The sequence below is a fragment of the Lemur catta genome, chromosome 3 (assembly GCF_020740605.2).
Source record: "Lemur catta isolate mLemCat1 chromosome 3, mLemCat1.pri, whole genome shotgun sequence".
NCBI classification, from domain to species: domain Eukaryota; kingdom Metazoa; phylum Chordata; class Mammalia; order Primates; family Lemuridae; genus Lemur; species Lemur catta.
Genome location: NC_059130.1, coordinates 28,774,513 through 28,801,750, shown reverse-complemented (window position 1 = coordinate 28,801,750; position 27,238 = coordinate 28,774,513). Strand labels below are relative to the sequence as shown.

Below are 27,238 nucleotides of genomic sequence, written 5' to 3'. Positions count from 1 at the left end.
CTCCGACTCCCCCCCCCCGCGGTCCCTCCGCCCCCCGCTCCTGCTCTCTCCGCCTAGCCTTTTCCCCTCCCAGCAGCCTGCCTGCCAGGGGTAGTGAGCCGGCTGAGCGGCATGGAGACGCAGGAACTTCGGGGGGCCTTGGCTCTTCTCTTTCTTTGCTCTTTCGCATCTGCCAGTCAGGACCTGCAGGGTAAGCCTGTCTCCATCCTCATAGACCCCTCTCTGCCTCCTCCCCATTTTCCCTCAGCCCAGGTAGCAGGGAACATGTGGGTAAGGGGGAGAGGGGAAAAGTCCTGAAGTTGAGTTGGAGGAAAGAGTTACACTGCCTAGAGTTGGTGAAATTATGGGCTGGTGGGGAGGAGTGGGCACCAGAGAGTGGTGGGTGAGCGGGAACTGGCCAGGATCAGGCATGAGCCAGGGCAGAGGACTCAGGAACTGAATGCTAGGGCTGCCTGGCTGGGTTGGGGTCTGGGCATCTGTAGGCACCCCGGGGTCTGGGAGAGCAGGCTGAGGTGGGTATACTGTGGGGATCCCTGAGCTTCATCCCCGTCCCCAGCCCTGCTGCCTAAGGACAGGGTAGGGGTGGGGAACAAGAGGTCTGGGCTCTCTTGGAGGTCTGGTGGTGGGATGGGCCCATGGGTGTGGGAGAGGTAGCTGGAGCAGATGACACAAGCACAGATTCTTTACTGGCTAGAGGGGAAACCACAGATTGGCCAGGACACAGGAGGCAGAGGAGCTGGGTCCTACATTCCCGTGGGAGAGAGCCCAGACGGAGGGAAGGTCAGAGGCTTCAGTGGACAGCTGTTCTTATTCAGAGTGGGTGTGCTGAGACCCCAGGATGGGAGAAGAGGGCCACTGGGGTGTGGAATAAAACAAATCCAGCAGTGGAAAGAGAAGCTGCCTCCCATTTCTGGGCTGTGGGCACCAGGTGCCACTCCTGCCTGAGATCAGCACAGCATCTCCCTTGCGCCACCTGGTGGGGGCATCTCAAGTTTGCGGGGTGCTGTTTCTGTATTTCCAAGTGAGCCTCAGGCCTGCAGGTTTCCAGAGGTGGTAGCAGGCAAAAATGAGGGAAAGGAAGGTACAATGCCTCTGTCCTCTGATAGCAAAAAGGGTTGAGTTTTGAGAATGTGACTAATGCTGCCTGGGGGTGGGGGTTGGGGGTGATGAGGCATGCCCCACCCCTGAGGGCTCAGGGGAGAGGGCAGGCCTTCGTATTTGATCCCTTTCTCTGATCTCTTGATAACTCCTGCCTGGCCAGTAATTGACCTGCTGACTGTGGGCGAGTCCCGGCAGATGGTAGCTGTGGCAGAGAAGATCCGGACAGCCCTGCTCACTGCTGGGGACATCTACCTCTTGTCCACCTTCCGCCTGCCCCCCAAGCAGGGTGGTGTCCTCTTTGGCCTCTACTCTCGCCAAGACAACACACGATGGCTGGAGGCCTCTGTTGTGGGCAAGATCAATAAAGGTGACTGGTGGGCATCTCCCTTCCTGCAACAGTGACCCCCTTGAGCACTCTCCCTTCTCCCCCTCCCAAGTGCTTCCCATTTCTCCTTGACCTCCACTGGAGACCATGGTCTTATCAGACTGTGCCTAGGCATCGGGGCCAATGTGGTATGGGATGCTTAGGAGGTGCTTCAAGAGGCCAGGTATCCAAACAATAGGGGGAGGCCGAGTATTTATAAGGATGGGAGGTTATACTTGGGGATGCCTGAAGGGAGAGTGAGGCATGTCTCTGTGCCCCAGCAGTGATATAGAAGAGGTCCTTCAGATCCCTGTGGCAGTTCAGTGGGTACAGAACCAGCTGCCACCCTAGGAGAGGATAGAACAATCCGGAGACTAAGAACGTCTTAGCTTCTAAACCAATTTGAAAAACAATTATTGCGTACCTATTATGTATGAGGTGTTGAGAGATACATAGCTGATTAGGGATGGTAGCCCTAGAGATGTGGTATCCAGAAGAGTTGATCCAAGGCTCAACTGGGAAATGGGATGGGGGACGGTACCCATACTGACCTCCCCTTCTGGGCAGTACTGGTGCGGTACCAGCGGGAGGATGGCAAAGTCCACGCTGTGAACCTACAGCAAGCAGGCCTGGCTGATGGGCGCACACACACGGCTCTCCTGCGACTCCGAGGCCCGTCCCGACCCAGCCCTGCCCTGCAGCTCTATGTGGACTGCAAGTTGGGAGACCAACATACTGGCCTTCCAGCACTGGGCCCCATTCCTCCAGCAGAGGTTGATGGGCTGGAGATTAGGACTGGACAGAAGGCTTACTTGAGGATGCAGGTGAGCAGGGAGGACCTTCTGAGTTTCTGTGGAAACAGAGTTTGCACGAGTTGGGGGAGGAGATGGCAGATCCTCCCACTTACTCTGCTGCTGTCCCCCCAGGGCTTTGTGGAATCTATGAAAATTATTCTAGGTGGGTCCATGGCCCGGGTAGGAGCCCTGAGCGAGTGTCCATTCCAAGGGGACGAGTCTATTCACAGTGCAGGTAATGCAGAGACTTCTGTTTGCTGACACTGGACCACAGGTCTTATGGTCTTTGGTGACTCCTCTCCTCTTGACCTCCCACCCCCTTAACACCCATTCCTTTGGTTTGCCTATTCCTGGGGTGTCTGACCCTGTTACCCCAAATCTTTCACCTCTTGACTATGATCTCCAATATAGCCATCTGAGGAGGTGTGGGTCAGAAAAATTTCCCCATTCAGGTCATCCTGCCTACCAGGGTGTCTGGAAAAATAAAACGATCCAAGAGATCATAACTCTGAGGAACTCTGGGGGACAGTGGGGAGGAAGTTAATTGCTTGTTCTTGGCTGACTGAGATACTGGTCTCAGGTCTTTTTTAGCTCCCATCAGCAACTGTCACTGAGCAGCAGTGTCTCTGAGCATTGCCATTGCCCATGTGCCTTGTCTCTCTGACAGGGATGTTCAGAGGCTCCTACCTAAATAAAACACCCACTTCTCCCAGATATTTCAAAGAAAGCACTTTTGATGTGGAAGCTTGGGAGGGAGGCAGGGTATGGACTGTACTGGGGCCCTTGCCCTGCTTTGGGGTCACCTCTCACTTGGATCTCTTCTGCTACTGCCATGCCTGGGAGCCAGGATTTGGATTTTGACTTCCTATGAGGCAACTCCCTTTGAGGGTCCCTCGCCCCAGGGAAAGTGCTGGTGCTGCTTGCCTGACGGCTCTGCCCTCCCACCAGCCAATATGCCATCTGGATTCTGAGGCTCCGGCCTGCTGTCCCTGTCTTCCCTCCTCCTCACCAGCCAGGCCCCTATTTATATCTCCACCCCACACCCCTGACTATGTTTTCTTCTCCTCTCTAGTGACCAATGCACTGCACTCCATTCTAGGTGAGTCTACCGCCATGAAGTAGAGGGGGCGGCGGTGGGGAGGAGGCCCCAGGCTTTGGCAGCTGCCTGAAACTAAGTCCTCTTCAGTCAGGAATGGGGTGGGTTTAAAGGTAGGGGGTAGGCAGCGGTGGCAGGAGCTGGCTTACTACCCAAGGAGGGGCCAGGGCTGGCACCCCAGTTCTGAGCATCTCCATGCCCTGGACCCTGACAGGAGAGCAGACCAAGGCGCTGGTCACCCAACTCACCCTCTTCAACCAGATCCTGGTGGAGCTGCGGGATGATATCCGAGACCAGGTTTGGGTGGGCAGTGAAGGGTGGTACTTATCCTGGGGTGGGGTGGCATATGCCAACAGCTGACTCCTCCCCATCCTTCTACAGGTGAAGGAAATGTCCCTGATCCGAAACACCATCATGGAGTGTCAGGTGTGCGGTGAGTGGGAGAGCAGGGGAGGGCTCCAGATGGCAGCACCGGGCTCCCCACCCCATGGCTTCCCCTTCCCATGGTTTGAATGGTGACCTGTGGGTGGCTCTGACTGTGTCCACCCCCCAGGCTTCCACGAGCAGCGCTCCCACTGCAGCCCCAACCCCTGCTTCCGAGGCGTGGACTGCATGGAAGTGTACGAGTACCCAGGCTACCGCTGTGGGCCCTGCCCCCCAGGCCTGCAGGGCAACGGCACCCATTGCAGTGACATCAACGAGGTGGGGGAGGGCAGAAGGCTGGGGTGAGGGTGTCAGGAGGGGCCCAAGAGGGCGGGATGAATGTTGGTCAAGAACAGAACCTGGATTTTAGGAGAGGTCAGTGACCAGAAAAGGTGAAGGAGAGAGTAGGCCTGGGGCAAAGACTGAAGCCACACAGGGAAGGAGCTGGGGCAGTGGCAGGGCAAGTTTGAGACATTTGGCAGGGGTATGGGGAGGCGGCAGGGGAACACAGAGGCAGGCCCGGTGCAGCTGGGTGGGGAGAATGATTCTAGGATCATAGGCAGGGGCCTGAGTTTCCCAGGGGTTGGGGGGTGACCTCTGCTTTCTCATCTGGTCCCCAGTGTGCTCATGCTGACCCCTGTTTCCCGGGCTCCAGCTGCATCAACACCATGCCTGGCTTCCACTGTGAGGCCTGTCCTCGAGGGTACAAGGGCACACAGGTGTCTGGTGTGGGCATCGACTATGCCCGGGCCAGCAAACAGGTCAGGTTGGGTAGTGTGTGTGGACAGGGATTTTGGCTGTGTGAAGGCCAGGGGCTGTGGGGTTGGACGAGGGATCCCATGATACATGGTATGAGGCTGATTTTGCATCGGCTTTGGGTCTGGGCTTAATATCAATGTTCACAGATAAGGCCACACCAGTGCCCTCTCCTGTATCTGAGGAGACCACCATAGGTCTGGTTCCACTCAAAGTCTGCCCCTTCAGGTCTGCAATGATATCGATGAATGCAACGATGGTAACAATGGTGGCTGTGACCCAAACTCCATCTGCACCAACACCGTGGTGAGCTGAATACCCTGAGTGTGTCTGGGGTGGTGGGAATGTGTAACCCCGGCTTCAATTTCCTGCTGCCCTTCCTCCTTCCCTAGGGCACTACGCAGAGTAGGTGTTCACATGCACCTGATTTGGAATTCTGGTTTCTGCCTCTTACTAGCTATGATCTTAGCAAGTTATTTAACCTTTCCGAGCCTCAGCTTCCTCATTTGAAAAATGGGGTTATCTACCTTGAAAGGTTGTCATGAGAACCTAAAGGAGATACTGATATACGTGGCATAGCTGTGAGTGCCCATCCTCCACCCCGCAGGTCCGGTGGTGCTGGCCCTGGGTGCTTGGCGAGCTCACCGTCCTTCCTCCGACACTGCTTCCCCACTCTTAGGGCTCTTTCAAGTGTGGTCCCTGCCGCCTGGGTTTCCTGGGCAACCAGAGCCAGGGCTGCCTCCCAGCCCGGACCTGCCACAGCCCGGCCCACAGCCCCTGCCACGTCCATGCTCACTGTCTCTTTGAACGCAATGGTGCAGTGTCCTGCCAGGTGAGCTGGGCCTGGGTTTGGAAAGGGAGAATCTGGGGAAAGGAGTGGGACTATGTTTAGGGCCTGGGCTGGGGGCTTTCATGGGAAAGGGAGGTGGGCCTGGGCCCAGGAACTGGTTGGTGGTGAGAACAGAGCCTGGAGCAGGGAAGACAGGGGTAGAGGAGGCAGCCCGAACTGCTAACTCCTACCCTTTGTCTTGCTCCAGTGTAACGTTGGCTGGGCAGGGAACGGGAATGTGTGTGGGCCTGACACAGACATCGATGGCTACCCAGACCAGGCACTGCCCTGCATGGACAACAACAAACACTGCAAGCAGGTGGGCGAGTGAGCATGGTGGGGAGCCCCAGGCTGGGTCAGATCAGAACTCACCCATCGTATTCCCCTGAACTTTAGGACAACTGCCTTTTAACACCCAACTCTGGGCAAGAAGATGCTGATAATGATGGTGTTGGAGACCAGTGTGATGATGATGCTGATGGGGATGGGATCAAGAATGTTGAGGTGACTGTCCTACCTCTTGCAGCTCCTCTGCTCCCCTGTTCTTTGTGTCCCTTACCTCATCCCACAATCCTGCCTCTCCGTGGACCCTGGGAGCTCTCTAGGAAGGGCCCCATATTCCAAATTAGGGAGGCATAAACCTGGTGCCCTGGACAAGGTGGACTACATGGAAGTTGGGTGGATGGAACTGTGGCAAGCAGGTCGACTGTCACAGGGGTGGTGGTCTTAAGCAAGGATACAGGGACAAGGTGGGACAAGATGGCCAGTAGTTTGGGGCAGACTTGATCCTTCCTCTCCCACCCTTTTGCCCAGGACAACTGCCGGCTGTTTCCCAACAAGGACCAGCAGAACTCTGACACAGATTCATTTGGTGATGCCTGTGACAATTGCCCCAACGTTCCTAACAATGACCAGAAGGACACAGATGGCAATGGGGAAGGAGATGCCTGTGACAACGACGTGGATGGGGATGGTGCAGGCCTGGGGCTCAGGGGGTGGCTGGGGACCTGTAAAAATTTGGTTACAGGTGTGGTTGGAGCAGGGAGGCTAGGGAGTCTATGAGAATTGGGAGGTATGCTTGAGGAAGCTGGCCTGGGCGAGGAGAGATTACCTGCAGTAGAGGTCAATGGGAACATGAGATAGAGTGTAGGGTCAGGCAGGGTGGGGGCTAGAGGGTGAGACAAGGAACAGGCAGATTTCCTGACCAGTTTGTCATCTGGGTGAGGAGACAAAGCTCAGGGCTTTCACCAACCTAAAAAAGAGAGTGTGACATGTTCTAATGACAACCTGGTGCTACCCACATGTCTTCTAGGCATCCCCAATGGATTGGACAATTGCCCTAAAGTCCCTAACCCACTACAGACAGACAGAGATGAGGATGGGGTGGGAGATGCTTGTGACAGCTGTCCTGAAATGAGCAATCCTACCCAGGTACAGGGGAATGGTGAGGGGTGAGGGGACTGGTGCATGATGCTCCAACCCTTTGGATGGGAAGTGGTCAGGTCATCCTCTTCAGAGTTGTCAAGAGGAGATGGTGAGAACAGGTTCCTCTCTCAGACAGATGCAGACAGTGACCTGGTGGGGGATGTCTGTGACACCAATGAAGACAGGTAGGCTCTTGGCCAAGACATGCAAGGTCTTACAGGGGATATTTTACTTTCCTCTAGTATATTCTCAAGTCCATCTATGATTTAGCCTTAATTCTCTATACTTTGAGCAGGAAGTCATTCTCATAGTCTATCCTCCATTCCTACTGCTGGACCTTCACCTCATCTGGCTGAACGCAAGGGGTCTGGCTGGCTGGAGGGTAGACTCCAGAGAGACTGCGAAGCAGAAGAGGGGAAGGACAGGGAGTACCTTTGAGCCTTTATTTGGTGCCTGTTCTTCTGAGCAGCGACGGAGATGGGCATCAGGACACCAAGGACAACTGCCCACAGCTGCCAAACAGCTCCCAGCTGGACTCAGACAATGATGGACTTGGAGATGAGTGTGATGGGGATGATGACAATGATGGCATTCCAGATTATGTGCCTCCTGGTCCTGATAACTGTCGCCTGGTACCCAATCCCAATCAGAAGGACTCAGATGGTAACTCTGGGGCCCAGAAAGGGTTGGACTGCTGTGGGCTTTGTTCAGGGGGAGGCAACAGGTCCTGCTGGGGAGTGAGGAAGGGCAGGGTGGGGAAAGAGGCCAGGAATGCAAGGCCCAAGAGGTGGTAGTGTTGGCTAGGGGCAGTGACTAGGGCCTTCCTGAGCACCTAGCCTCACTCTGCCCAGGCAATGGTGTTGGTGATGTGTGTGAGGATGACTTTGACAATGATGCTGTGGTCGACCCCCTGGATGTCTGTCCCGAAAGTGCCGAGGTAACCCTCACGGATTTTCGGGCCTATCAGACCGTCGTCCTGGATCCTGAGGGTGATGCTCAGATTGACCCAAACTGGGTCGTGCTCAACCAGGTACTCAGGGCAGTGGGCTGGGCAGGTGCTATTAGACCAGATTACCAGGCGGGGCCTAAGTGGGGCAAAGCACCTGGATCATGCCTTTTTTCTTTACCATACCACCTCAGGGCATGGAAATCGTTCAGACCATGAATAGTGACCCTGGCCTGGCAGTTGGTACGTAAGGGATACCCAGTTCAGCAATTTCAATAATTTTCAAACAGAGGAATCCCACAGAGGGTTGGGGAGGAACTGGACAGGGAGGATGGGCAAAGGTGTGAGAGAGAAGGCAGCAGACCAAGCTGGCCACACATGTAGCAGGTCTCACAATGGGCCACCAGTAGCTTTGCTGCCCCTGACCTTTACCCAACCCTTACCCCAGGATACACAGCCTTCAATGGTGTGGACTTTGAAGGCACCTTCCATGTGAACACAGTGACTGATGATGACTACGCAGGCTTTCTCTTCAGTTATCAGGACAGTGGCCGATTCTACGTCGTCATGTGGAAGCAGACGGAGCAGACCTACTGGCAGGCCACACCTTTCCGGGCTGTTGCCCAGCCCGGGCTACAGCTTAAGGTCCCCCAGCTACTCAGATTCCCCAACCCAGGGCTCCTCCCCACCCCACTGCCTGACTGGGAACCCTCTCACCCAGACATTTGGCTTGGAGGTTGGCTCTCCAGGGCACCAGAACATTCCCCTGACCCCCATGACTCGCTTTCCCACCTGCACTTACCAACCTGTTGTCTCTCTTACCAACCTCCCTCTGGCCTTGTGGTTGACCCATTCATTGTCTTTGCCAATGCTCCCCAGGCAGTGACATCAGTGTCTGGCCCAGGTGAGCACCTCCGAAATGCCCTGTGGCATACTGGCCACACTCCTGATCAGGTACGACTGCTGTGGACTGACCCAAGAAACGTGGGCTGGCGTGATAAGACCTCCTATCGCTGGCAGCTGCTGCACCGGCCTCAAGTTGGCTACATTCGGTGAGGAGTGGGGCTGAGCCCACCTGAAGAACCCAAGCCGGGTCTTTCCTTTCCCTTAGCTGGGACTCACCAGTGACCTCCTTTCTACTCAGTTCCCTGGTGCCATGGGTGGGGACTGTGGCCTCTTCTCTCCACCTCGCTTCTCACCACAGACAGAAGAAACTATAGGCAATGTTGTTCAAGCCGCTCCTCCTTCCTGCCCCATTTTCCCCTCTATAAAACAAGGGCATTGGCCTAGATGCCCTTTACAGTTCCCAGGAGCCTCCCAGCCACAGGCCAATCTGTGGAGGGGTGTATCACATTGGCCCCTTAATTGGTACAGCCCAGAACCTGCCTCATCAAAGTGTCTGACCTGGAAGGGATCATCATTTACAGAAGAGCAAACCAAGGCCCAGACTTCACAGGCCTCTCTCTTTAGCACTTTGTCCACAACTTTGCATTTCCCTCCAACAAGTGACCATAGTTAGTGGCGATGACCAGGAAGGGAGGAGAAGTGGGTCTGCTTAGAGGCTGGACTTTCTATGGCTAAGAGCCCAGAGTCCAGCAACCTGGGTTGGTTCCCCTTTAAGGTGCCTGGGGCTGTGGGGTGCCAGGACAGGGGATAAAAGGGGGTGGACTAGAGCCTGGGAAGCGGGTGACTTCACCCCCCAGCCCATTGTGCTCATCGTCATGGCAACCCAATCCTCGCTTGGAATGTGGCTGGTGCTTTGAGATGCAAAAGGAGCCGGACAAAGAGCTAGGGGCCCCATGCCTGAGAAAAGCACCCCCCTTCCCTCCCCTTTCCTTCCTCCCTTTCCCTCCCTCCCTTCTCTCTCAGGCCTGGTGAGCTCAAGGGGGGCTGGAGAAGAGCAGGGTCCCCCCCACAGCATGGTGGCACAGTGCCCATTGGCACCCTAGCACCAACAGACACTCCTATCCTGGACAGGGTGAAACTCTATGAGGGACCCCAGCTAGTGGCGGATTCTGGGGTGATCATTGACACATCCATGCGAGGGGGGCGTCTCGGTGTATTCTGCTTCTCCCAAGAAAACATCATTTGGTCCAATCTCCAGTATCGATGCAATGGTGAGGCTGCAGACCGAGATCAACCTGACCCCTCATGCCCTTGCAGGAGAGCCACATCCTCTGACGTTACTTATTTCCCCTTCTTCAGACACAGTGCCTGAGGACTTTGAGCCATTCCGGAGGCAGCTGCTCCAGGGAAGGGTGTGAGGAGGTGACCACCGGATTCAGAATCCTGATTTTAGACCCTTTGGCCTTGGGGTCGATCCTGGAGACCCTGGGGTCTAAGCTACAGCCCCTTAGCCAAACACAGACCCTTCTCTGACATTCATCAGGAGTTCAGCTCCAGAGGGGTGGTCACCCTACTTCAGGGGATGGGAAGTTTTCAAGGGGTATTACTCAGGCACTAACCCCAGGAAAGATAACAGCACATTGTCATAAAGTTCCAGTTGTTTTCTAAGCCAGTGCAATTGCTTATTTTAGGGATTTTCCGGGATAGGGTGGGGATCAGGAAGGAACCTGAGGAGTTAAGGGAGAAAGACTGGTAGGTTGGCAGTTAGAGATCTAGGGGAAGTTGGGTTGATTAGGGGGTGCGGGTGGGGAAGGTGCCGGATGGGGTTAAGTGAAGGATAGAGTGTTGGTCAGAGGATGGCTAAATAAAGTCCTCCCAGCCCTACTTACGGTGGTAGCGGCGACACTCCAGTCTATCTTAGATCAGCCGGTATCGAGAGCCAGGAGAGCGGGGGCTGCCCCTTGAGGGGGAGGCCGGGGGTCCGGGGGGGCCGGAGGCCGGGACGAGTGCAATATTGGCGGGGGAAAGAACAACACTGCACCGCGTCCCGTCCCTCCCGCCCGCCCGGGGCCCGGGATCCCACTCCCCACCGCCTGAAGCCGGCCCGGCCCAGGAACTGGGGGCGCGCTGGGGAGTTGGGTTCACCTTGGAGGCCAGAAAGCCTCAGCGCCCGGAAGGTGAAAGGAATGGTAAGGGGGAGGGGTGAAGGGACAAGGGGAGATCACGGAGTCCCGGAAGGCCGCTTTCCGACGCCCAGGCGTTGCGCGCGCTTGCTCTTTAAATACTCAGACTGAGCGGCGCGGAGCGGTCGCCATGGTGACGCGTGTCCCAGCAACCGGACTGAATGGCTGTTGCTGGGCAACGCCGGGAGTTGAAGTTTGGGGCCGCCCACCTAGATACTCGTGCTCTCTCCAGCCTGCGGGTGGGGGTGCTTCTCCGCCTCTCTGGCCCGCGCGCCCGGGCGCGCTGACGTAAGACGCCCCCACCCCGCCCCGCGCCCGCCCCTAGGTCCGGCCGCCGCAGGAAGCCGAGCCTTGGAAGCCGAGCAGGAAGCTGGCGCTCCCGTGCCTCCTGAGCGGGCTTCTGTATAATCCTGCGCCGCACCGAAGTGTTTTTAATGTATTATTTCCCAATCTGAATTGATTGGGGCTAAGAATTGTTTTCCTAATAGAGTCATAACTGCTTCCGTCGTCCTAGACCGCACCCGTGCCGGCCTGAGCGCCACGAGCCGCTGTGGCCCCAGATACCTCCCTGCACCAAAATATTTCTGTCCTTCAAATATCTCTCGGTTCTTTCAAATTATGCACCCTCATATATGGTTTTGCCCCCCACCACGTGCCTACCTGTTCCAAATGCCACTCTGCTCCCAAAAGGATGGTTTTGTGCCCCCAAAGTCCATTCTGTAGGCCCACCTACTCTCAGCCTCCTAAATATGTAATTGCACCCATATAACTTGTCCCATTCCGCCTCTCTCGTTCCGATGTCCTCTCCCACATACCTCCATGCCCCTTCCACATACCTCAGTACCCCACACATTTAGCACCATTTCCCCACGCGCCCCGAAGTCCCCTCCTAAAGCTCCCAGTCCCTTCATTATACTGTGGATTCCTCCTCCCTCTCTGTCCAAGGCACTGACTCCTCTCCCCGGCCCAGCCTCCCTAGGCTCTGCCCCCATTAGGCAGCGCCGTCCAACCTCCTCTCCACCGGGTCGGGGCAGTCCCTCGGCCGGTGCGGGCTAGCCCCACAAGGCTCCTGGGGACCACTAGATGGCAGGAGCTCCTGGGCAGCAGTGCGGGCTGGCCGCCGCTAGAAAGTGGAGGGTGGAAAGGAAGGACCCTAGGGTTCGTTGGAGCCCAGGTTTCTCGTCCTTTAAATGGAAAATTTCCCCCCCTACTCCCTTCTCAGGAGAAAGCAAAGGAAGGAACCCAGGCTGCTGGAAAGTGCAGCCCGGGCGGGGACTGTGGGTTTCAGGGTAGAACTGTGTGTGGAACGGGACAGGGAGCGGTTAGAAGGGTGGGGCTATTCCGGGAAGTGGTGGGGGGAGGGAGTCCAAAACTAGCACCTAGTCCACTTATTATCAAGCCCTCGTTTTTTTCTCAGCCCCACAGAGTGGGGCTTCAGTGGACACACAATGGGTGGGGAAGTGGAGTGGGGGACCCAGGGGTGGGCTTCCTGCTCTTGCTGTCCAGGACCTAGACCTAGCCAGCTTTGTCTGTTCCCTTTTCTCACCTTAGCTGTTGCCTTGGGGCTAAAACTAGAGCCAGGGAGCCCCACGTCGCAGACTCCCGATGCCCCTCCTCTTCCCCCACCTTCTGGAGCCAGGGAGTGGTTGGTGAAAGGGGGAGGCCAGTTGGAGAACAAACAGGTTGTCAAGAGGGTTGAGTGATTAGAGCCCATGTACCCTACCCAGGAATGGTTGGGAGGAGGAGGAAGAGGTAGGGAAGGGGGGAGGGGGAGGGGTTTTGTCACCTGTCACCTGCTCTGGCTGTGCCTAGGGCGGGCGGGGGACTGGTATAAAGCAGCAGATGCCTGTACCCGCTCCACCTCACACGCAGTGCCTGCCTGAGTCTGTTCTGCCCCCTCCTCACCCAGTTCCCCTCCACCATGACACCAGGCATCCAGTCCTCTTTCTTCCTGCTGCTGCTGCTCCCAGTGTTTACAGGTGAGGGGCACGGGTGGGGAGTGGGCTGCCCTGCTTATGTGGTCTTCTTTGCCTTTCTGTGGGTTTTGCTTCCTGGCAGATGGCACCATGAAAGGCAGAAATTGCAGACGGGGTGGCCCTGTCTGTGCCAGAATGAACGAAAGGCTAAGGACAGGCTGAGAAGAGTCAGGCCCCAGGAAAGTGGGTGTCAGGGGCAGGAAATGTCCTGAAGAGAAGTCCGGGGGTAAGGGAGTCAGGAGAGGTGAGTCTTGGCAATGGAGACCTGGGCAAGCCAGGAGCAGAGGCAGAGAGAGGGAGGCTGCCCACAGGGAGGGAGGAAGAGGGCTGACCCCGTGGCTGCCTGACGCTGCCCACCCCTCCATCCACCTGGGAGGACTTATCTGGTTGCCAGAGGTTATATTTTCTCCTTGTTCGAATTTGTCCTCCAACTCAACCCTGTCACCTCAACTTCTTAACAGCTATGACAATTGGTCAATCCTCAATAGTTTCTACAGATTCTGGCCACACGAGCTCCAGCCCAAGCAGAGAAACAGAGACTTTGTCTACCCAAAGCCATACACCGTCCAGCTTTACTGAGAGAACTGCTGTGAGCACAACCAGCAGTTTATACTCCAACCTCAGTTCTGGTTCAGGCTCCACCACCGCTCCGGTCTCCGATGTCACCACGGCCCCAGCCACCAGCCCAGCCTCAGACTCCACCACCTCTCCGGTCTCCGATGTCACCACAACCCCAGCCACCAGCCCAGCCTCAGGCTCCACCACCTCTCCGGTCTCCGATGTCACCACAACCCCAGCCACCAGCCCATCCTCAGGCTCCACCACCTCTTCGGTCTCCGATGTCACCACAACCCCAGCCACCAGCCCAGCCTCAGGCTCCACCACCTCTCTGGTCTCCGATGTCACCACAACCCCAACCACCAGCTCAGCCTCAGGCTCCACCACCTCTCCGGTCTCCGATGTCACCACAACCCCAGCCACCAGCCCAGCCTCAGGCTCCACCACCTCTCCGGTCTCCAGTGTCACCACAACCCCAGCCACCAGCCCAGCCTCAGGCTCCACCACCTCTCCGGTCTCCAGTGTCACCACAACCCCAGCCACCAGCCCAGCCTCAGGCTCCACCACCTCTCCGGTCTCCGATGTCACCACAACCCCAGCCACCAGCCCAGCCTCAGGCTCCACCACCTCTCCGGTCTCCGATGTCACCACAACCCCAGCCACCAGCCCAGCCTCAGGCTCCACCACCTCTCCGGTCTCCGATGTCACCACAACCCCAGCCACCAGCCCAGCCTCAGGCTCCACCACCTCTCCGGTCTCCAGTGTCACCACAACCCCAGCCACCAGCTCATCCTCAGGCTCCACCACCTCTCCGGTCTCCGATGTCACCACAACCCCAGCCACCAGCCCAGCCTCAGGTTCCACTACCTCTTCTCTGGTCTCCGATGTCACCATGGCCCCAGCCACCAGCCCAGCCTCAGGCTCCACCACCTCTCCGGTCTCTGATGTCACCACAACCCCAGCCACCAGCCCAGCCTCAGGCTCCACCACCTCTCCGGTCTCCGATGTCACCACAACCCCAGCCACCAGCCCAGCCTCAGGCTCCACCACCACTTCAGCCCGAGATGTCACCTTGCCCTCAACCAAGAGTTCTACATCAGGTTCAGCTTCCACTCTGGTGCACAATGGCACCTCTGCCAAGGCTACCATAACCCCAGTTGGCAAGAGTACTACATCTTCAATTCCCAGCCACCACTCTGATACTCCCACCACCCTTGCCACCCACAGCACCAAAACTATTGCCATTAGCACTCACCATAGCACAGTACCTTCTCCCACCTCCTCCAATCATAGCACTTCCTCCCAGCTGTCCACTAGGGTCTCTTTCTTCTTCCTATCTTTTCACATTTTGAACCTCCAGTTTAATTCTTCCTTGGAAAATCCCAGTACGAACTACTTCCAAGAGCTGCAGAGAAACATTTCAGAATTGGTGGGTATCTGCCTTCCTTCATCATGCACCCCTAAAGCAGTCTCCAAAACTGCTCAAACCCTTTGCATCAAGCCTGAGTCCTTTCCCTCCCACCTCAGTTTTTGCAGATTTACAAAGAAAAGGATTTTCTGGGCATCTCTTATATGGAGTTCAGGTACAGTTCTGGGTGTGGAATCTGTGTGGAGGGAGGTGGATGTTGTCATGACTGGGGAAGGACTGGTGCACTCATGGTTGGGGAAAAGTGCTGAGCATCTGGGACTCATGACTGAGTTGCTTATTTCCCTGTAACCAGGCCGGGATCTGTGGTGGCAGAATCAACTCTGGCCTTCCGAGAGGGTTCCACCAGTGTCCAGGATGTGGAAAATCAGCTTCTTCAGCATCTGAAAACAGCAGCCAAATATAACCTGAATATCACAGGAATCAGTGGTGAGGCTACTTCTCCAGCTGCAGCCCCAGCACCACGCCAGGGCACCTCTCCCTCCAGCATCTGGGTTCCTGCACTTCTGCTTGGTCTAGCAGGGGGAGGGTGTCTCCTTTGGGGGACTGCCCTGACCACTGTTTTTCCTTGTAGTGCAAAGTGTGCCGATTCCTTCCTCTGCCCAGTCTCCGTCTGGGGTACCAGGCTGGGGCATCGCCCTGCTGGTGCTGGTCTGTGTCCTGGTCACGCTGGCCATCATCTATCTCATTGCCCTGGTGAGTTCTCAGTCTCTGGCCCTGACCATAGTCCCCCTGGTGGAAGGAACCCCTGGCCCACCATAACCTCCTATCTTCCCAGGCTGTGTGTCAGTGCCGTCGAAAGAACTATGGGCAGCTGGACATCTTTCCAACCCGGGATGCCTACCATCCTATGAGCGAGTACCCCACCTACCATACCCACGGACGCTATGTGCCCCCTGGCAGTAGCCATCGTAGCCCCTATGAGGAGGTGAGGATGGGCCCCACAGGCTGGGAGAGGCAGAGGTTTGGGATGGGCAGGGTTTCTCAGGTGTACTTGGAAAACCTAAAGAACTTGGGAGAGGAGAAAGGGGAGAGGTGGCACGAGGTAAGCAGTAGAGGGCCTGGCAAGGATGGGGGTGGAGGTCAGAGGAGTTCTGGGGGACAAGACTGGGGAGAAGACCACAGAAGAAAGGGGCCCTCAAGAGGGAGTGCCTCCACTACCAGAATTCCCAAAAGAGCTTTGCCTGTCCACATTCATTGCTGGCTGGCTCTGCCTGAACTGTGCCACTGCAGTGCTCGCTAGGATGCCCAGTGGCAAAATGGGTGTGGCACTGTGCCCAGGGGAGCCCTTCCTGCAGGAGTCACAAGGAATGAGCACCTATGTCCCCACTCATCTCTTAAGAATGGAAAGTAGACTAAGAAAGGCTTGGAGGGGGGGTGTCTTCCATGTAGAGGAAGAAGTGTCACCAGGGCAGGTGAGCCTGGGTGCCAGTGGGGTTCTTGGGAGACTCAAGGAAGCAGGGACCCTGCCCTCCTCCCTCTTTCCTCTCTTGGCCTTTCCCTACAGGACCTAGTAAATGATTACTGCCGCCACCTGGGGCTGGAAAGCCTCTCCGTGTGGGGGAAGAGAGAGGAGTTTCTTTTTCTTGCCCCCATTTTCCTTCTCATGGAGACCTACCTCTTAAGTTTTAACACATCTCCTTGGACTGGAGGAGTAGAGAATGGAGGGGGAAAGAGGCGGCAGGGGAGGGCAAGGTGGGTGATTAGAGCCAAGGAGAGGGGTGAAGGGGAGCAGAGGGAGGGAGAGCAGCCCTGTTTACAGTCACCTGGCTGCTGGTGAGGCCAGCAGGTGCTCTCTCTGAACTAACCCTTTGAGAGCTGGCCAGGCCCTTGGACCTATTCTCCCTGCCTGGGGTGCCATCCAGGGGCCCTAGGAGGTAGCTTCTGCCCCTCACCCTGGATCTGTTTTCCCTCCACCCAGGTTTCTTCGGGCAACGGTGGCAGCAGCCTCTCTTACACGAACCCGGCAGTGGCAGCCACTTCTGCCAACTTGTAGGGGCATGTCACCAGCTGAGCTGAGCAGCCAGCCAGTGCCAGTCTGCCCCCCTCAGGTTCTCCACCGCCAGAGTCCTGCCACTCTGTTCTGGGCTGGTGAGCTGGGTGGGCTGCTCCAGGCTTCCCTCAGAGGCCCCACCAAGTTCCCTAACCCTTCTGGGCCTGGTGGAGCCCATCCTTGCCCCTGGGGGATATGCCTGGGGAGCGGTGCAGTGGTGGCTCCCCGAGGGAGGATGGGCCCACAAAGCCCAGAGATGGGGGTGGGAACCTAAACACGGCTGAATAAAACGTGGCCTCCCGCTGGGCCAACTTCTGATCCTTCATCTGTGACCCGTGGATGGGAGACACGGTCAGAATGTGTCCGCCAGGGGGCCTAGAAGGGGGCTTTGGGGAAGGGGGGAAGGAAAGGAGGCAAGAAGGAGTGGGGTTAATTTAAGAAGCAGGAGATGTGGGGAAGAAGTGACATAAGGGCGCAGGGGTGGCCAGCGGAAGAACTCAGTCACCTCTCCCCCACCCCTGGGGCACAAGAGGAAGGAGGAACAAAACCTAGGTGGACTTGGAGGGCTAGCGTGACTGGGTCCGCCTGCCCAGTGGCTCTCCCCTCTCCTCCGCGGGTTTCACTCGGGCCCGCGCCCTCTTCTCGCCCTGGCACGGTGCCCGCAGGCGGCTCTATTCTTAGCTGCCCGAGTGTGAAGTAAATCCTTGGGCAGCGATAACAGCCGCAGAGTCAACAGGGCCACGATAAGTCGGTGGCTGGGTGGCTGGGTTGGATCCGGGCGCTGGCGCCAGGCCCGTCCCTCCCCGGCCCCCAGCCGCCCCACCCGTCCGCTGCCTGTGGGGTGGGCTTTCCAGCACCCTGGGAATGGGGAAATGGTTCTGGTTCCCTGACCCCTTTGGGCCCAGGCACAGTGCCCGCCCCCTCAACCACATTGCCCCAGGGCCAGGGCAAGGCCGCCCGGACGCCCCGTCTGGGGCCTGACGCCGGCAGCTGGAGAGCTGCGCCCCCTGCTGGCCCTGGTCGGCTCGGCAGAGCCTGGCTTGGCGACCAGACCCACCGGGCACCCTGGCTCTGAGGAACAACAGAGCACCCTGGAGCCCTCCCCGCCCGCCACACCCAGCACAGAAACTAAGAGGAATGGTCACGCTCAAGGAAGGCAGAGATGTGCCTGGCATCACAGTTTATTGTTTATAAACCATGAAAATAACAGCTGTTGCTCGGCACAGGCCTAGCAGTGCCCATGGCAGAGGGGCAGCAGGGGCACCAGAGGCCTTGCCTGGCCCAACCCAGTGGGGGTACTCAGTCTCAGCTGGGTCCCCAGGGGAGACTTGGCACGTTGGCATGGGTGCGGGACAGGTAAAGCATGCAAGAGGGAGAAGAGGGACATAAGGGGCATGCGGCTGGGAGGTGTGGGGACCCAAATAAATAAAGCAGACTGATAGGGTCCCCTTTCCCTCACCAGGGAGTGCCTGGACAGTGTCCAGCCAAAGAGCTTGCCTGCCCCGAGGCTGTAGTTCAGCATCAATGGGGCAGGGAGCTCAGCAGGGCCATGGGCAGAGCTGAGACCATGCCCAGTGTTCCAGTGCCCTCCCTCCCAATCAGCCTGGGGGGTACAGCACAGAGATGGAGAAGGGGCTCTCTCCATGATTTGGGTAAGAGGCCAAAGGCAGGGCATGGTACAGAGACTGGTGGGGTGGGGGCCTGGGCTAGCAGGCAGTGGGAGAGAATGGGGGACAGCTAGAGTGGTGAGCAGAGGAAAGCCCCTTGGTCAAGAGAAAGCCCTGGGAAGACACAGACATAGGGCAAGGGGCAGGACCACATGGTAGGAAGAGTTTGGGGGTAACAACCTGGCACCAGGAGGCTTAGGGGGCCAGGGCTCAGGAGGACCCCAGCTCTGGAAGAGGGCCTGAAGAGTCAGTCCAGCTTGGCGAAGCCCCCAATGGTGACCTTCCTCTCAGGCTTAGTGCCCACTGGCTCCTGTAGCTGTACTGCGCCACCCCCAATGAAACAAAAGGCAGGGCACACAGGCCCTGAGCAGTCCAGTGGGCATTCTAAGAGCCCACGGAAAGACACAGCATCCAGGAAGGACACCCGGCCTCGCTCGTAGTCCAGGCAGATGCCCAGGCGGGGTGGCAGGGGCACCGTGCAGCTGGCTGCTGGGCCGTCCCTCCCTGTCAGCCCTGCACCTGCGTTCGCCCCGGACCCCAGCAGGATCTTGCCCATGCCGATGGTTAGGAAAGCGAAGGGTGGCGACGCCTCCACTGTGGCATCCTCAGCACCACTGTCGTGCCCACTGTCCGGATCGTACCTGTAGGAGTGGGTGTTGGGTAGGAGGAGTAAGGGAGTGAGGGATGGGGTGCCGGAGGGAGATGCTGGAAGGATGGAATGTGGAGCAAGAGGTTGATGGGATCGATTTGGGGTATCAAGGAGAAAACATGTTGAAGAGACATGGGTTAGAGTACAGAGTTGGGGGTTTGGTTTGGTGGGAAACGGGTACTGAAAGGAAAGCACACTGGCAGGAGAGGCACTGGGGGGGACAAGGAAAGACGAGGCATTGATGAAGCACATTGAAGGAATGTAGCGCTTACCAAGATAGGGAGGGGTCGAGGAAAGAGGTGTGGAGGGAATTACCCTGGGTGAAGGTTTTGAGGGTTAGGCGGATGTTGGCAGAATCAGGGGTTAGTGACTAAGATACCAGGGAGAAGGGAGGAACAGAGAAAGGATGTTGTTGGGAAGGTGGGTGTCAGAGATGAAGGATATTAGAGGATGCAGGGTTGGGGGTGATGGGGTTTAGGAGGGGATTGGCGTTGGGGGATGCTGGGGGACAGAGTGCTGGGGAGAGGGGTTAGGGAGAAAAGCCTGTGTGGGAGGGTATTAAACAGGATGTTGCAGAGAGGAGGGTTGTGGAGATGGGATGTGGAAAGGAAGAATTTTAGGATGTTGAGAAAAGAGGTGGGTGAAGGAGGTCTTGGAGAGAAAGGGCTTTGTGGAGAAAGGATGTGGATGGGGTATTACTGAGAAAGGACACAGAGTCTTGGAAGGATGGTGTGTTGGTCCTGAGTGACAGACAGACGGAAGGAGGTGGAGATGGCTCCCTCTTCTATCATCCCTTTCCCTGACCACACATTCCAAAAACCTTTTTACAAAGCCCATGTCTGCTGGCCACAGGCCTCCCAGCCTGGCTTCCATGCTCCTATGACTTTCTCCTAATCTCCTCCCCAGCCAGCCCCACCCCAGCAAGTTTGTGCTCCCCTTGCCACCCCTACCCTGTCCCAAGCTCCTACCCAGAGCCCCCACACCCCATCCCTTCCAGAGGGGCCTGACCTGGGGCTGATCACATCGGGGGCACCCTGGAAGCTTTCCTGAAGTTTGCTCTCCAGCCCGACGCCAACCTTGACCAAGTAGGAGGCTGGGTCCACAGCGCAGGCCCAGTAGCTGCGACCCTGGGTCACAGCCACATCACCCAGGACCACGTCCACGCTCAGGTGGCAGCCGGTCAGCAGCCGGTCAGCAGCCAGCAGCAGGGGTAGCCCTGGAACACTTCGTACTGCTCGCTGGTCCTTGCTGATGGCCAGCCGCTCTCGGCTGGCACCCCAGCGGCCATCAAGGAAGAAGTGCAGGACTGGAAGGAGGGGAAGGTTGAGACAGAAGGAAGGACTTCAGGGACAAACACTGGCACTGGGGGCTGTGAGGTGTTAGTATAAGACACTGGGAGATTGCAGAACAGGGAACAAGTTGCCGAGGGGTTCGGTCACTAGGAACAGGCAGGGGGCTCCTGGGGAACTGGAATGGGGGGAATAGGAGAAAAGGAAAGGGCACCCCAGATGGGCAGGGAGCCCCAGGAAGAGTTTCAGTGATGACCAGTGGACACAGAAACCAGGGTTCCAGACCCAGCTGTCTCACAATTCTTCCTTTAACCCCTTTCCTGTGGCCAGCCCTGTGGACAGTCCCCACTACTGTTCTGTTCCCTCTGGTTACCCAAGCCCTACATATTATGCCCCCTACTTAGGTGGCAAGGGTTCCCTATCATGTCCACACCCCAGTGACCAAACTATTTTCTAGACAGTCACTTTACTAATATTTATTGAGCCCTAACTATGAGCCAGAAACTGTGCTAAGACTTTACATGTGTCATCTCACAACAGTTTAATTTTCACAACAACCCTATGAGGTAAGTAATATTATCCCTACAGGAAAGGGCTCTGAAGTTCAGAGAGGGTGAAAAACTTGCCCAAAGCCACCCACACAGTTGGCAGGAGGCAGAGCTGGGATTTGAACCCAAGCACTCTAGCTCCAGAGCTAGTGCAGGTGACCCACTATGTTAAACGGCCTCTCCAGTGTCCACACGGAGCCAGCTGTTAGTGCCTGGGCCCGGGCATACCCTGTGCCCTTTGCACGACCACCTGTGCCTGCCACACCACGCCCACCCGCCTGCTCACTCACCAGGGGCGGGAGGCGTGTGCAGATGCACATCCTCACTGTACTCGCCGTAGCCGGCCTTGTTGCAGCCACGGACACGCAGCACATACACAGAGCCTGTGTCAGGGTTCTCGAGCAGGGCACTGGTGCCCCTCACCTCCTCCCGCCGCTGCCAGCGGGTAGGACCTGGCTGGGCGGGCACATCTGTGCGCCGGAACTCAACGGTATAGTGCCAGGCAGGTGGTGAGTGGGGGGGCAGCCGCCAGCACAGGAAGATCTGATCGTAGGCAAAGGTACGCTGGGTGTCAATGACAGGAGCCTCAGGCACTGTTGGAAGAGACAGCAGGGGTCAGTCAGGGCCTGGCCACTGGCCTGACATGGAGGGCAGGGGCAGGCAGGAAAAGGGAAGCAGCGGGAGCCGGGGGGGTGAGTGTGGGTGAGAGGGAGCTGGGGAAAAGACTTATCTGGACACTGGGCACAGGAGGGGCAGGGCCCAGGGGAGAAGGAGGCAGGAGAGTTCTCGGCAGGAAGTCAGGAGGCCTGTGTTCTAGTCCTGGTCTGCCACTACCTCACTTGGGCCCGAGATAAGTCACTTCCCCTTTCTGGGTCTTAGTTTCCTCCTCTGTCAAATGAGGGTATAAGACCAGAAAAGTTCAGGGGGCTCTTCCGGCTTAGATATTCTATGAGTTAAGAGGAGCCCCGGGGAGAGGCAGGCAAAGGCCACTGGAACCCAGGCAAGAGGGCACAGAGCAGGAGGGCGAACAGGATCAGGAGAGAGATGCAGCGTCAGCAAGGGAGAAAATGGGCAGACAACAGAAGAAAGCAAAGCTTCAGGGCAGGAGCGGAGGTCAAGGGGAAGAGAATGCAAGTCCAGAAGGCAAGGGTCACAAGGACAAAAGGTCAGAGGGCCAGAGTTAGGCAAGGGCCTAAAGAAGGCAGAAGAGAGACAGAGGGCATTGGTCAAGTGGGAGGACCATGAGGTCAGATGAAGGCAGGAAAGAGAAGGAAGCAATGAGTGGGTGGCCGAGCTGCGTGGGAGCGGCGGGGTGGGGAGGGGGGCCCGGCGGGGGGCAGGGCCCCCGGGGCAGGGCCGCTGACTTGCCTGGGGTGCTCCGGAGCAGAGTCCGCGGTGGCCACAGCCTACAAACAAAGAGAGGGAGAAGCAGCGCTGAGCGCGGTAGGACGGTGTGGCAGGGTGGGCTGGGTGGGAGGAATGGCTGGCCAGGCCAGGTAGGAGGCCGGGGAGGTCCCTGGTGGGCACTGCCCCCCGGGCCCGCTGCTGGGGAGGAAGGGAAGAAGGGTCTGGTTGGGCATGGGGCCTGGCCATCTCCTTACCTCGCAGGAAGTTAAGCTCTGTCAGCAGCTTCATCTCACGCCCCACGTCCAGCTGGCAATGGCGGAAAGAAGAACTGGCAGCTGGCCGGAATGTCTGGAGGGCCTCAGTAGCTCGGGCAATTCTGGGATGGGGGTGAGAAGAGGGTCAGGCACTGCCATCTGGGCAGCCACCCTTCCCCTTGAGTCTGCCTTGCTTGCCCCTAGAGCCTTAGCAACTGCTTTCGGTCTCTTCCTTGCCCCTTGGCACAAGCTGACATCAGTCTGGCCTCATGAAAATCCTCAGGGGCTCAGCTCTCCACCTGGCAGTGCCCTAGACATTGCCTTAGATGTTGGCTACACCCATGATGTTCCTGCCCCCCAGGAGCCCGTGCCCCTGTACCATGCCCCTGAGTACCTGTTGTGCAGCTGCTTGGCTGCTTGCACAAAGCAAGGCTGGTCTGTTTCCTTAAGTACTTCCTGGGCATAGCCCACCAGACCTGAGCCATCCAGCAGGCTCCGGTGCTCCTGGATCTGGGTGCTGAGACGGGCCAGCCGCTCCTGCTGGCATTCTTCAATGGCCTGAAGCAGTGATGCCCGCTTCTCCTCCAGCACAGCCCCCAGCCCCCGCACCAGCTGTGACACCTCCTCCTTGGCCTGCTGACCACTCACCTGCCCAGGGAGCAACACCCAAAGAATGTGTGACTTACTGTCTTCCTCTTGGAGGCAGCACTTGTGCCAGCCTCCTGGAACACCACAGCATGGCTAGGATCACAAAGGATCTGGGGAAATCCTACTCACCTATTCCAATAGGGCCAAGCTCATGGCTGCAAGGGCACCTATGCCCCAAGATGGGCTCTACTACTGACCATTTTCCTAACCTTTCTGGATGTCCATATTATAATTTCAACCCCTTAAGGACTCACCCAAACAAAAGAAGCCATGGCTGCATTAATGTCCAGTTGGACTGCACTAATGTCTCCTGGCATCTATGCCATCCTTATTAGTCCATCTCCATGTCAGCCGACTCAAACAATCTGGCAGAAGCTATCAGAGCCATCACCTCATGCTAGCTCCAGGGATGTGTGCCATCCTCAGTAGGCAACTGAGCCTGAGAGCATCTGAGTGACATCTTTGGGCTTTTGAGTTCTCTGTCCTAAGCTATAGCCACCCTGCCCCTGCTGCAGCCCCAAGTACAGCCTGGCCTGGGGGACTGGGGTTCTTGCCAACCTGATTTAACCAGAACCTGGACATATCTCACCTCGCCAGCTTCCTGAGGTTGCACTGAAGTGATTGGGCCATGCCCACCCACACCCCCTTCCTGCCCCCGCTCCCAGGCAGGGCCCAGGGCCCACCTCCATGCCCTCCCTCACCTCGGTGTGCCTCACAGTCTCCTCCAGCTCACAGATCTGGGTCTGTACCGTGTCCTGGTTTCCCAGGATGTATGTCAGGCTCTTTGTCAGCTTGTCCTGAGGGGGAAGAAAGAGGTGGGCATCACGCCTGGCTCTGTGGAAGCCAGCAGGTAGGAGGAGGTGCAAGAGGGTGAGAGTGTGAGTTAGCACAGGGGTTGAATGAGGAGGAGTCTTCACCTTGAGGGCCTGGTAGGCGCTGAGCACTGGTGTGATCTTGTGCCCACTGTGGGTGCGCCGCACCCGGCAGAGTTGGCATACCAGCCGTTGGCATGTCTTGCAGTAGTGGGTCACTTCTTCCTTATGGTCTGGGCACATAAGGCCCTAGGGACACAAAGAGCAATGAGGTGGTCAACCGATGGTATGTGTAAGGGTGCTACCTACCAGGAGAGCAGTGTGGTGCCCTCCCTCCACTGGCCAGATGGGAGTGGAGGAGAGATCAGCCGGTGGTGCTCCACAGTGCCACCTGGTGGTACACACTGGCACCAAGGAGAGCCTTTCCTGCAGTCTCTGGCAATGCCCATTTCACTAGCATTGCTCTTCCCTTCATCTACCTCACCGGGATGTGTGGTAATGATAATAATAATGGTGATAATTAATCTTAGCCTTGTGGTTAATAATTCACCTTGTCCGTGTTGTTCACTGCTGTATCCCTAACACCTAGAATGGCCATTCACGTAGGTGCTTGATAAATATTTGTTCAATGAATGAATGCATACAGACGTTTTTAGTGTACAGATAATACTTCTTAGTGAACAAACATTATTTCATGTGATTCTCTCAACAACCCTGCCAGTATATATATACTGCAGGGCAGATACTACCATCCCCATGCAGTAGATGAGATGAAGGCCCAAAGATGAATGATTTGCGGTGACTTTGCTACAGAGAAAGGTGCTGGGCAGTGGCAATCTCCTGTCCACCTCCTTTTGGAAGCCCATAATGCCAGGCACCCCCACTTGCCCAGTACCACCATGTCCCTCCCTCTGTAAGGGCCAGCTCACCTTGGGGCGGAAAGAGAGGGTGGGCAGGGTGGGCTCATGCTGGGCCTTCTGGGTGCCCCAGGGGTGGAAGAGCTTGAAGCACTCATTGCAGAAGGTGGCGCGGCACTCTGTGCAGCCCTTGGTAGCCTCTAGTGGTGGGGGCTTGCACAACTGGCACAGGATGGCGCCTCCCACACTCACACTCTGGCGGTACCGCTCCACCACACGCTCCAGGGTCAGGTTCCGGAAAAGTCCTGCCAGGCCCCGTTCCCCCAGCTCTACATCACCCTGGCAGGCTGGGCACGGGAACATGATCACCTGGGGGTGCAAAGCACCTCGCTTCCGCCCGGGGTATGTCCCAAAGCCTGTGGATGAACCAGGGAGGTAGAGGAGGTGAGTTATATAGCTGGCTGGGGGTGGAGGAAGTCTGTTCAATTAAAATTAGATTTTTATTGTGCCAGATCTCAGCTGTCACTAGAGTCTGGATGAGCAGTATCTCCACCCCCAGAAAGGCAGACGGATGCCCCTGACCAGTGAAGGACCCCTTCCATCTTCCTGATGAACAGCCCAGCATTCCCACCCCCACCCCACAGGCCCCAGCCCCACCTGATTTAAGCAGTCTGTCCAAGCGGTCTGGCTTGGGGAGAGTTCTGCGGGAGAGGCGGGGGCTGCGGGTGGAAGGGGTGGAGGCAGGAGAGGTGGGCTCGGAGCTAGGGTCCCCACCATGGCCTATGTAGCCCTGCTGGCCCAACACCTCCCGGGCACAGGCCTGGCACACATTGTGGGTACAGGGCAGCACCAATGGCTGCTTGTACATCTCTTGACACACTGGGCACAGCAGTTCCTTCTCCATGTTCTTCATGCTCGTCTGTGGAGAGACCAGGAGGCTAGGTAAGAGCTTGGACACCTAAATATATCTAAGCAGGCCCCTTGGCTGCCCTTAAGGGGTCTTAGGAAGGGGCAAGACAAGCTACCTAGGGCTTTCCCCCAGCACCTGCCTTGATCTGGTTCACAGACCTTCCCAGCCCTCAAACCGTTGTCTCTGTTTCCTTTCTGCAGAGCTAAAGGCCCAGAGGAGGGATGCTTGGAACTGGTGCATCCCCCATCGTCAAGCCCCACCCCCATCCCTCCGACAGCAGCAGCCGCACCTGGCAGCTCCCCTCACCTGCCTTCATCCCTCCATCTCTGGGCTGTCTGCCCCTCGCATTTTTCTCAAGGACACCGCCCATTCTGCAGCTCCGTGCGGACCACAGCCCCCTTCTCTAGCACTCCTCCACCCGCGTCTGACTCCTCCCGATAGCCAGGCGCTGCTGGCTCTCCGTCCTCCTGCCAGCCCCATCCCTCTTCCTAACGCGGCTCCGGCCTGCGGCCGCCCCAGCCTCCATTCCCCATCCTTCACTTCCCCATCCATTTCCTCCAGTCCCTCGATACCAAACCATGCCCCTTCGCCCCCCACCATCCCACCCTCTTCCCAGCGCAACCCGGCCAGCGGCAACCCCCTCCCCAAGCTAGGGGGGAACAAGTGCCCCGCCTACTCGCCCCCTCCCCACCGGAAGTACCCCTCCCCCTTTTGGTGGCGGGGGTCCTTAGGCTATGCCCCACCCCCACACCTCACCTTGCTCCCTCTCTTCGCAGCCATCCCGGTCAGGGGCGCAGCTGACACAAAGGAGGGAGGGACAGGGAGGGAGGGGGAAGGAAGTGGTGGGGGGGAGCAGGGTTGGCACCGCCCCTGGGAGAGCCGGGCACGGGTTGCCATGACAACCGCAGGCTCGGAGGCAGCCTTGAGTGGGGGTGCGGTGGGGTGGGGCCTCGGGGAGGGGTCCAAATTGGGACCTGCACCCTGGGAAGTCTCTTTCATCACCCTCCACCTGTCCTCAGTTTTCTTGGAAAATATCCAAGCTCACAGATCCCCCTCCTCATAGGAAACATAGCGCCTTTCCCCCCCGAAGCCCCAGCCTTGGTGCACTGCAGGCGGCTACCCCAGCCCACCCGCTGCGTCTGGGCTGTTCCTAGCTCCTCACACTCCAGGAGACCGACGCCTTCAGGACACTCACCTCCGGGCTGCACCTGGGATTACCCCTCTCATACCTGCATCCAGACCCTCCCAGTCGTTTCTGCCATCACTAGCCCCCTGTCTACATCCCAGCATCCTCCTGGACCCACACCTGTTCAAGGTCCCAGCTTGCCCCGGACCCCTATACACCCCCTTCCCTTCCCCTCGACCCAACCTTAACTCACACTGATGCGGACTAGTGCATCCATGATGGAAGTGAAGGTCTGCATATCCTCACCCTCAGCCATGGCCCTACCGTGCCCGCCCGCCCCCGGGTGCCCGATCCTGGCTGCGGCTGCGAACCCCGGGCTTGATGCAGGAGCCCAGTGGGGGTGTGGGGAGGGGTG

The 27,238-nt window shown here is 57.6% G+C and overlaps 3 protein-coding genes and 1 long non-coding RNA gene across 12 annotated transcripts; 2 read left to right on the top strand and 2 right to left on the bottom strand.

The window, feature by feature from the left end:
- The first annotated feature begins 16 nt into the window (after nt 1-16).
- THBS3 (thrombospondin 3) lies at nt 17-10,248 on the top strand. Of its 5 annotated transcripts, XM_045545273.1 has the most exons (23): nt 17-190; nt 1,262-1,468; nt 2,033-2,289; nt 2,392-2,494; nt 3,332-3,358; nt 3,570-3,652; nt 3,737-3,788; nt 3,909-4,057; nt 4,399-4,539; nt 4,763-4,840; nt 5,214-5,366; nt 5,572-5,682; nt 5,760-5,867; nt 6,177-6,336; nt 6,676-6,794; nt 6,921-6,973; nt 7,258-7,451; nt 7,640-7,818; nt 7,929-7,977; nt 8,183-8,379; nt 8,614-8,786; nt 9,712-9,851; nt 9,940-10,248. In XM_045545273.1, the coding sequence occupies exons 1-23, from the start codon at nt 112-114 to the stop codon at nt 9,996-9,998; spliced, it is 2,871 nt and encodes a 956-aa protein (XP_045401229.1). In that variant the 5' UTR covers nt 17-111; the 3' UTR covers nt 9,999-10,248. The 5 variants fall into 5 exon arrangements, with proteins under 5 accessions (XP_045401229.1, XP_045401231.1, XP_045401230.1 ...); XM_045545275.1 differs by lacking the exon at nt 2,033-2,289 and having other exon boundaries at nt 2,423-2,494; XM_045545274.1 differs by lacking the exon at nt 9,712-9,851.
- On the bottom strand, nt 1,860-3,731 carry LOC123634061. Its single transcript, XR_006733857.1, has 2 exons — nt 3,604-3,731; nt 1,860-2,315 (listed from the first exon to the last, which is right to left on the bottom strand). It is a non-coding gene; the product is annotated as an uncharacterized LOC123634061 (long non-coding RNA).
- A 2,328-nt stretch (nt 10,249-12,576) lies between the features above and the next one.
- MUC1 (mucin 1, cell surface associated) lies at nt 12,577-17,041 on the top strand. Of its 5 annotated transcripts, none has more exons than XM_045545271.1 (7): nt 12,577-12,742; nt 13,228-13,327; nt 14,676-14,726; nt 14,825-14,880; nt 15,298-15,419; nt 15,502-15,651; nt 16,645-17,041. In XM_045545271.1, exons 1-7 carry the CDS (start codon nt 12,685-12,687, stop codon nt 16,717-16,719), a joined length of 612 nt encoding a protein of 203 aa, XP_045401227.1. In that variant the 5' UTR covers nt 12,577-12,684; the 3' UTR covers nt 16,720-17,041. The 5 variants fall into 5 exon arrangements, with proteins under 5 accessions (XP_045401227.1, XP_045401225.1, XP_045401226.1 ...); XM_045545269.1 differs by adding an exon at nt 15,019-15,152 and having other exon boundaries at nt 13,228-14,726; XM_045545270.1 differs by having other exon boundaries at nt 13,201-13,327.
- Nucleotides 17,042-17,881: 840 nt separating this feature from the next.
- Nucleotides 17,882-27,139, bottom strand: TRIM46 (tripartite motif containing 46). The gene is made up of 10 exons (XM_045545267.1): nt 27,077-27,139; nt 25,445-25,706; nt 24,860-25,203; nt 24,036-24,179; nt 23,820-23,915; nt 22,865-23,118; nt 22,471-22,592; nt 21,160-21,462; nt 20,041-20,338; nt 17,882-19,024 (listed from the first exon to the last, which is right to left on the bottom strand). The coding sequence occupies exons 1-10, from the start codon at nt 27,137-27,139 to the stop codon at nt 18,631-18,633; spliced, it is 2,280 nt and encodes a 759-aa protein (XP_045401223.1). The 3' UTR covers nt 17,882-18,630.
- Between the last annotated feature and the right edge of the window lie 99 nt (nt 27,140-27,238).

Bases quoted from the DNA above. Each gene is read 5' to 3' on its own strand.
- THBS3 (XM_045545273.1), top strand. From the start codon at position 112: ATGGAGACGCAGGAACTTCGGGGGGCCTTGGCTCTTCTCTTTCTTTGC. The intron at 2,495-3,331 runs GTAATGCAGAGA...TCTCCTCTCTAG, and splicing joins CGAGTCTATTCACAGTGCAG to TGACCAATGCACTGCACTCC. The intron at 4,058-4,398 runs GTGGGGGAGGGC...TCTGGTCCCCAG, and splicing joins ATTGCAGTGACATCAACGAG to TGTGCTCATGCTGACCCCTG.
- MUC1 (XM_045545268.1), top strand. From the start codon at position 12,685: ATGACACCAGGCATCCAGTCCTCTTTCTTCCTGCTGCTGCTGCTCCCA. The intron at 14,727-14,824 runs GTGGGTATCTGC...CTCCCACCTCAG, and splicing joins AGAGAAACATTTCAGAATTG to TTTTTGCAGATTTACAAAGA. The intron at 15,420-15,501 runs GTGAGTTCTCAG...CTATCTTCCCAG, and splicing joins TCATCTATCTCATTGCCCTG to GCTGTGTGTCAGTGCCGTCG.
- TRIM46 (XM_045545267.1), bottom strand. From the start codon at position 27,139: ATGGCTGAGGGTGAGGATATGCAGACCTTCACTTCCATCATGGATGCA. The intron at 25,204-25,444 runs GTGGGGCTGGGG...GTTCATCCACAG, and splicing joins GGACAGACTGCTTAAATCAG to GCTTTGGGACATACCCCGGG. The intron at 19,025-20,040 runs GTCAGGCCCCTC...CCACTCCTACAG, and splicing joins CCCGATGTGATCAGCCCCAG to GTACGATCCGGACAGTGGGC.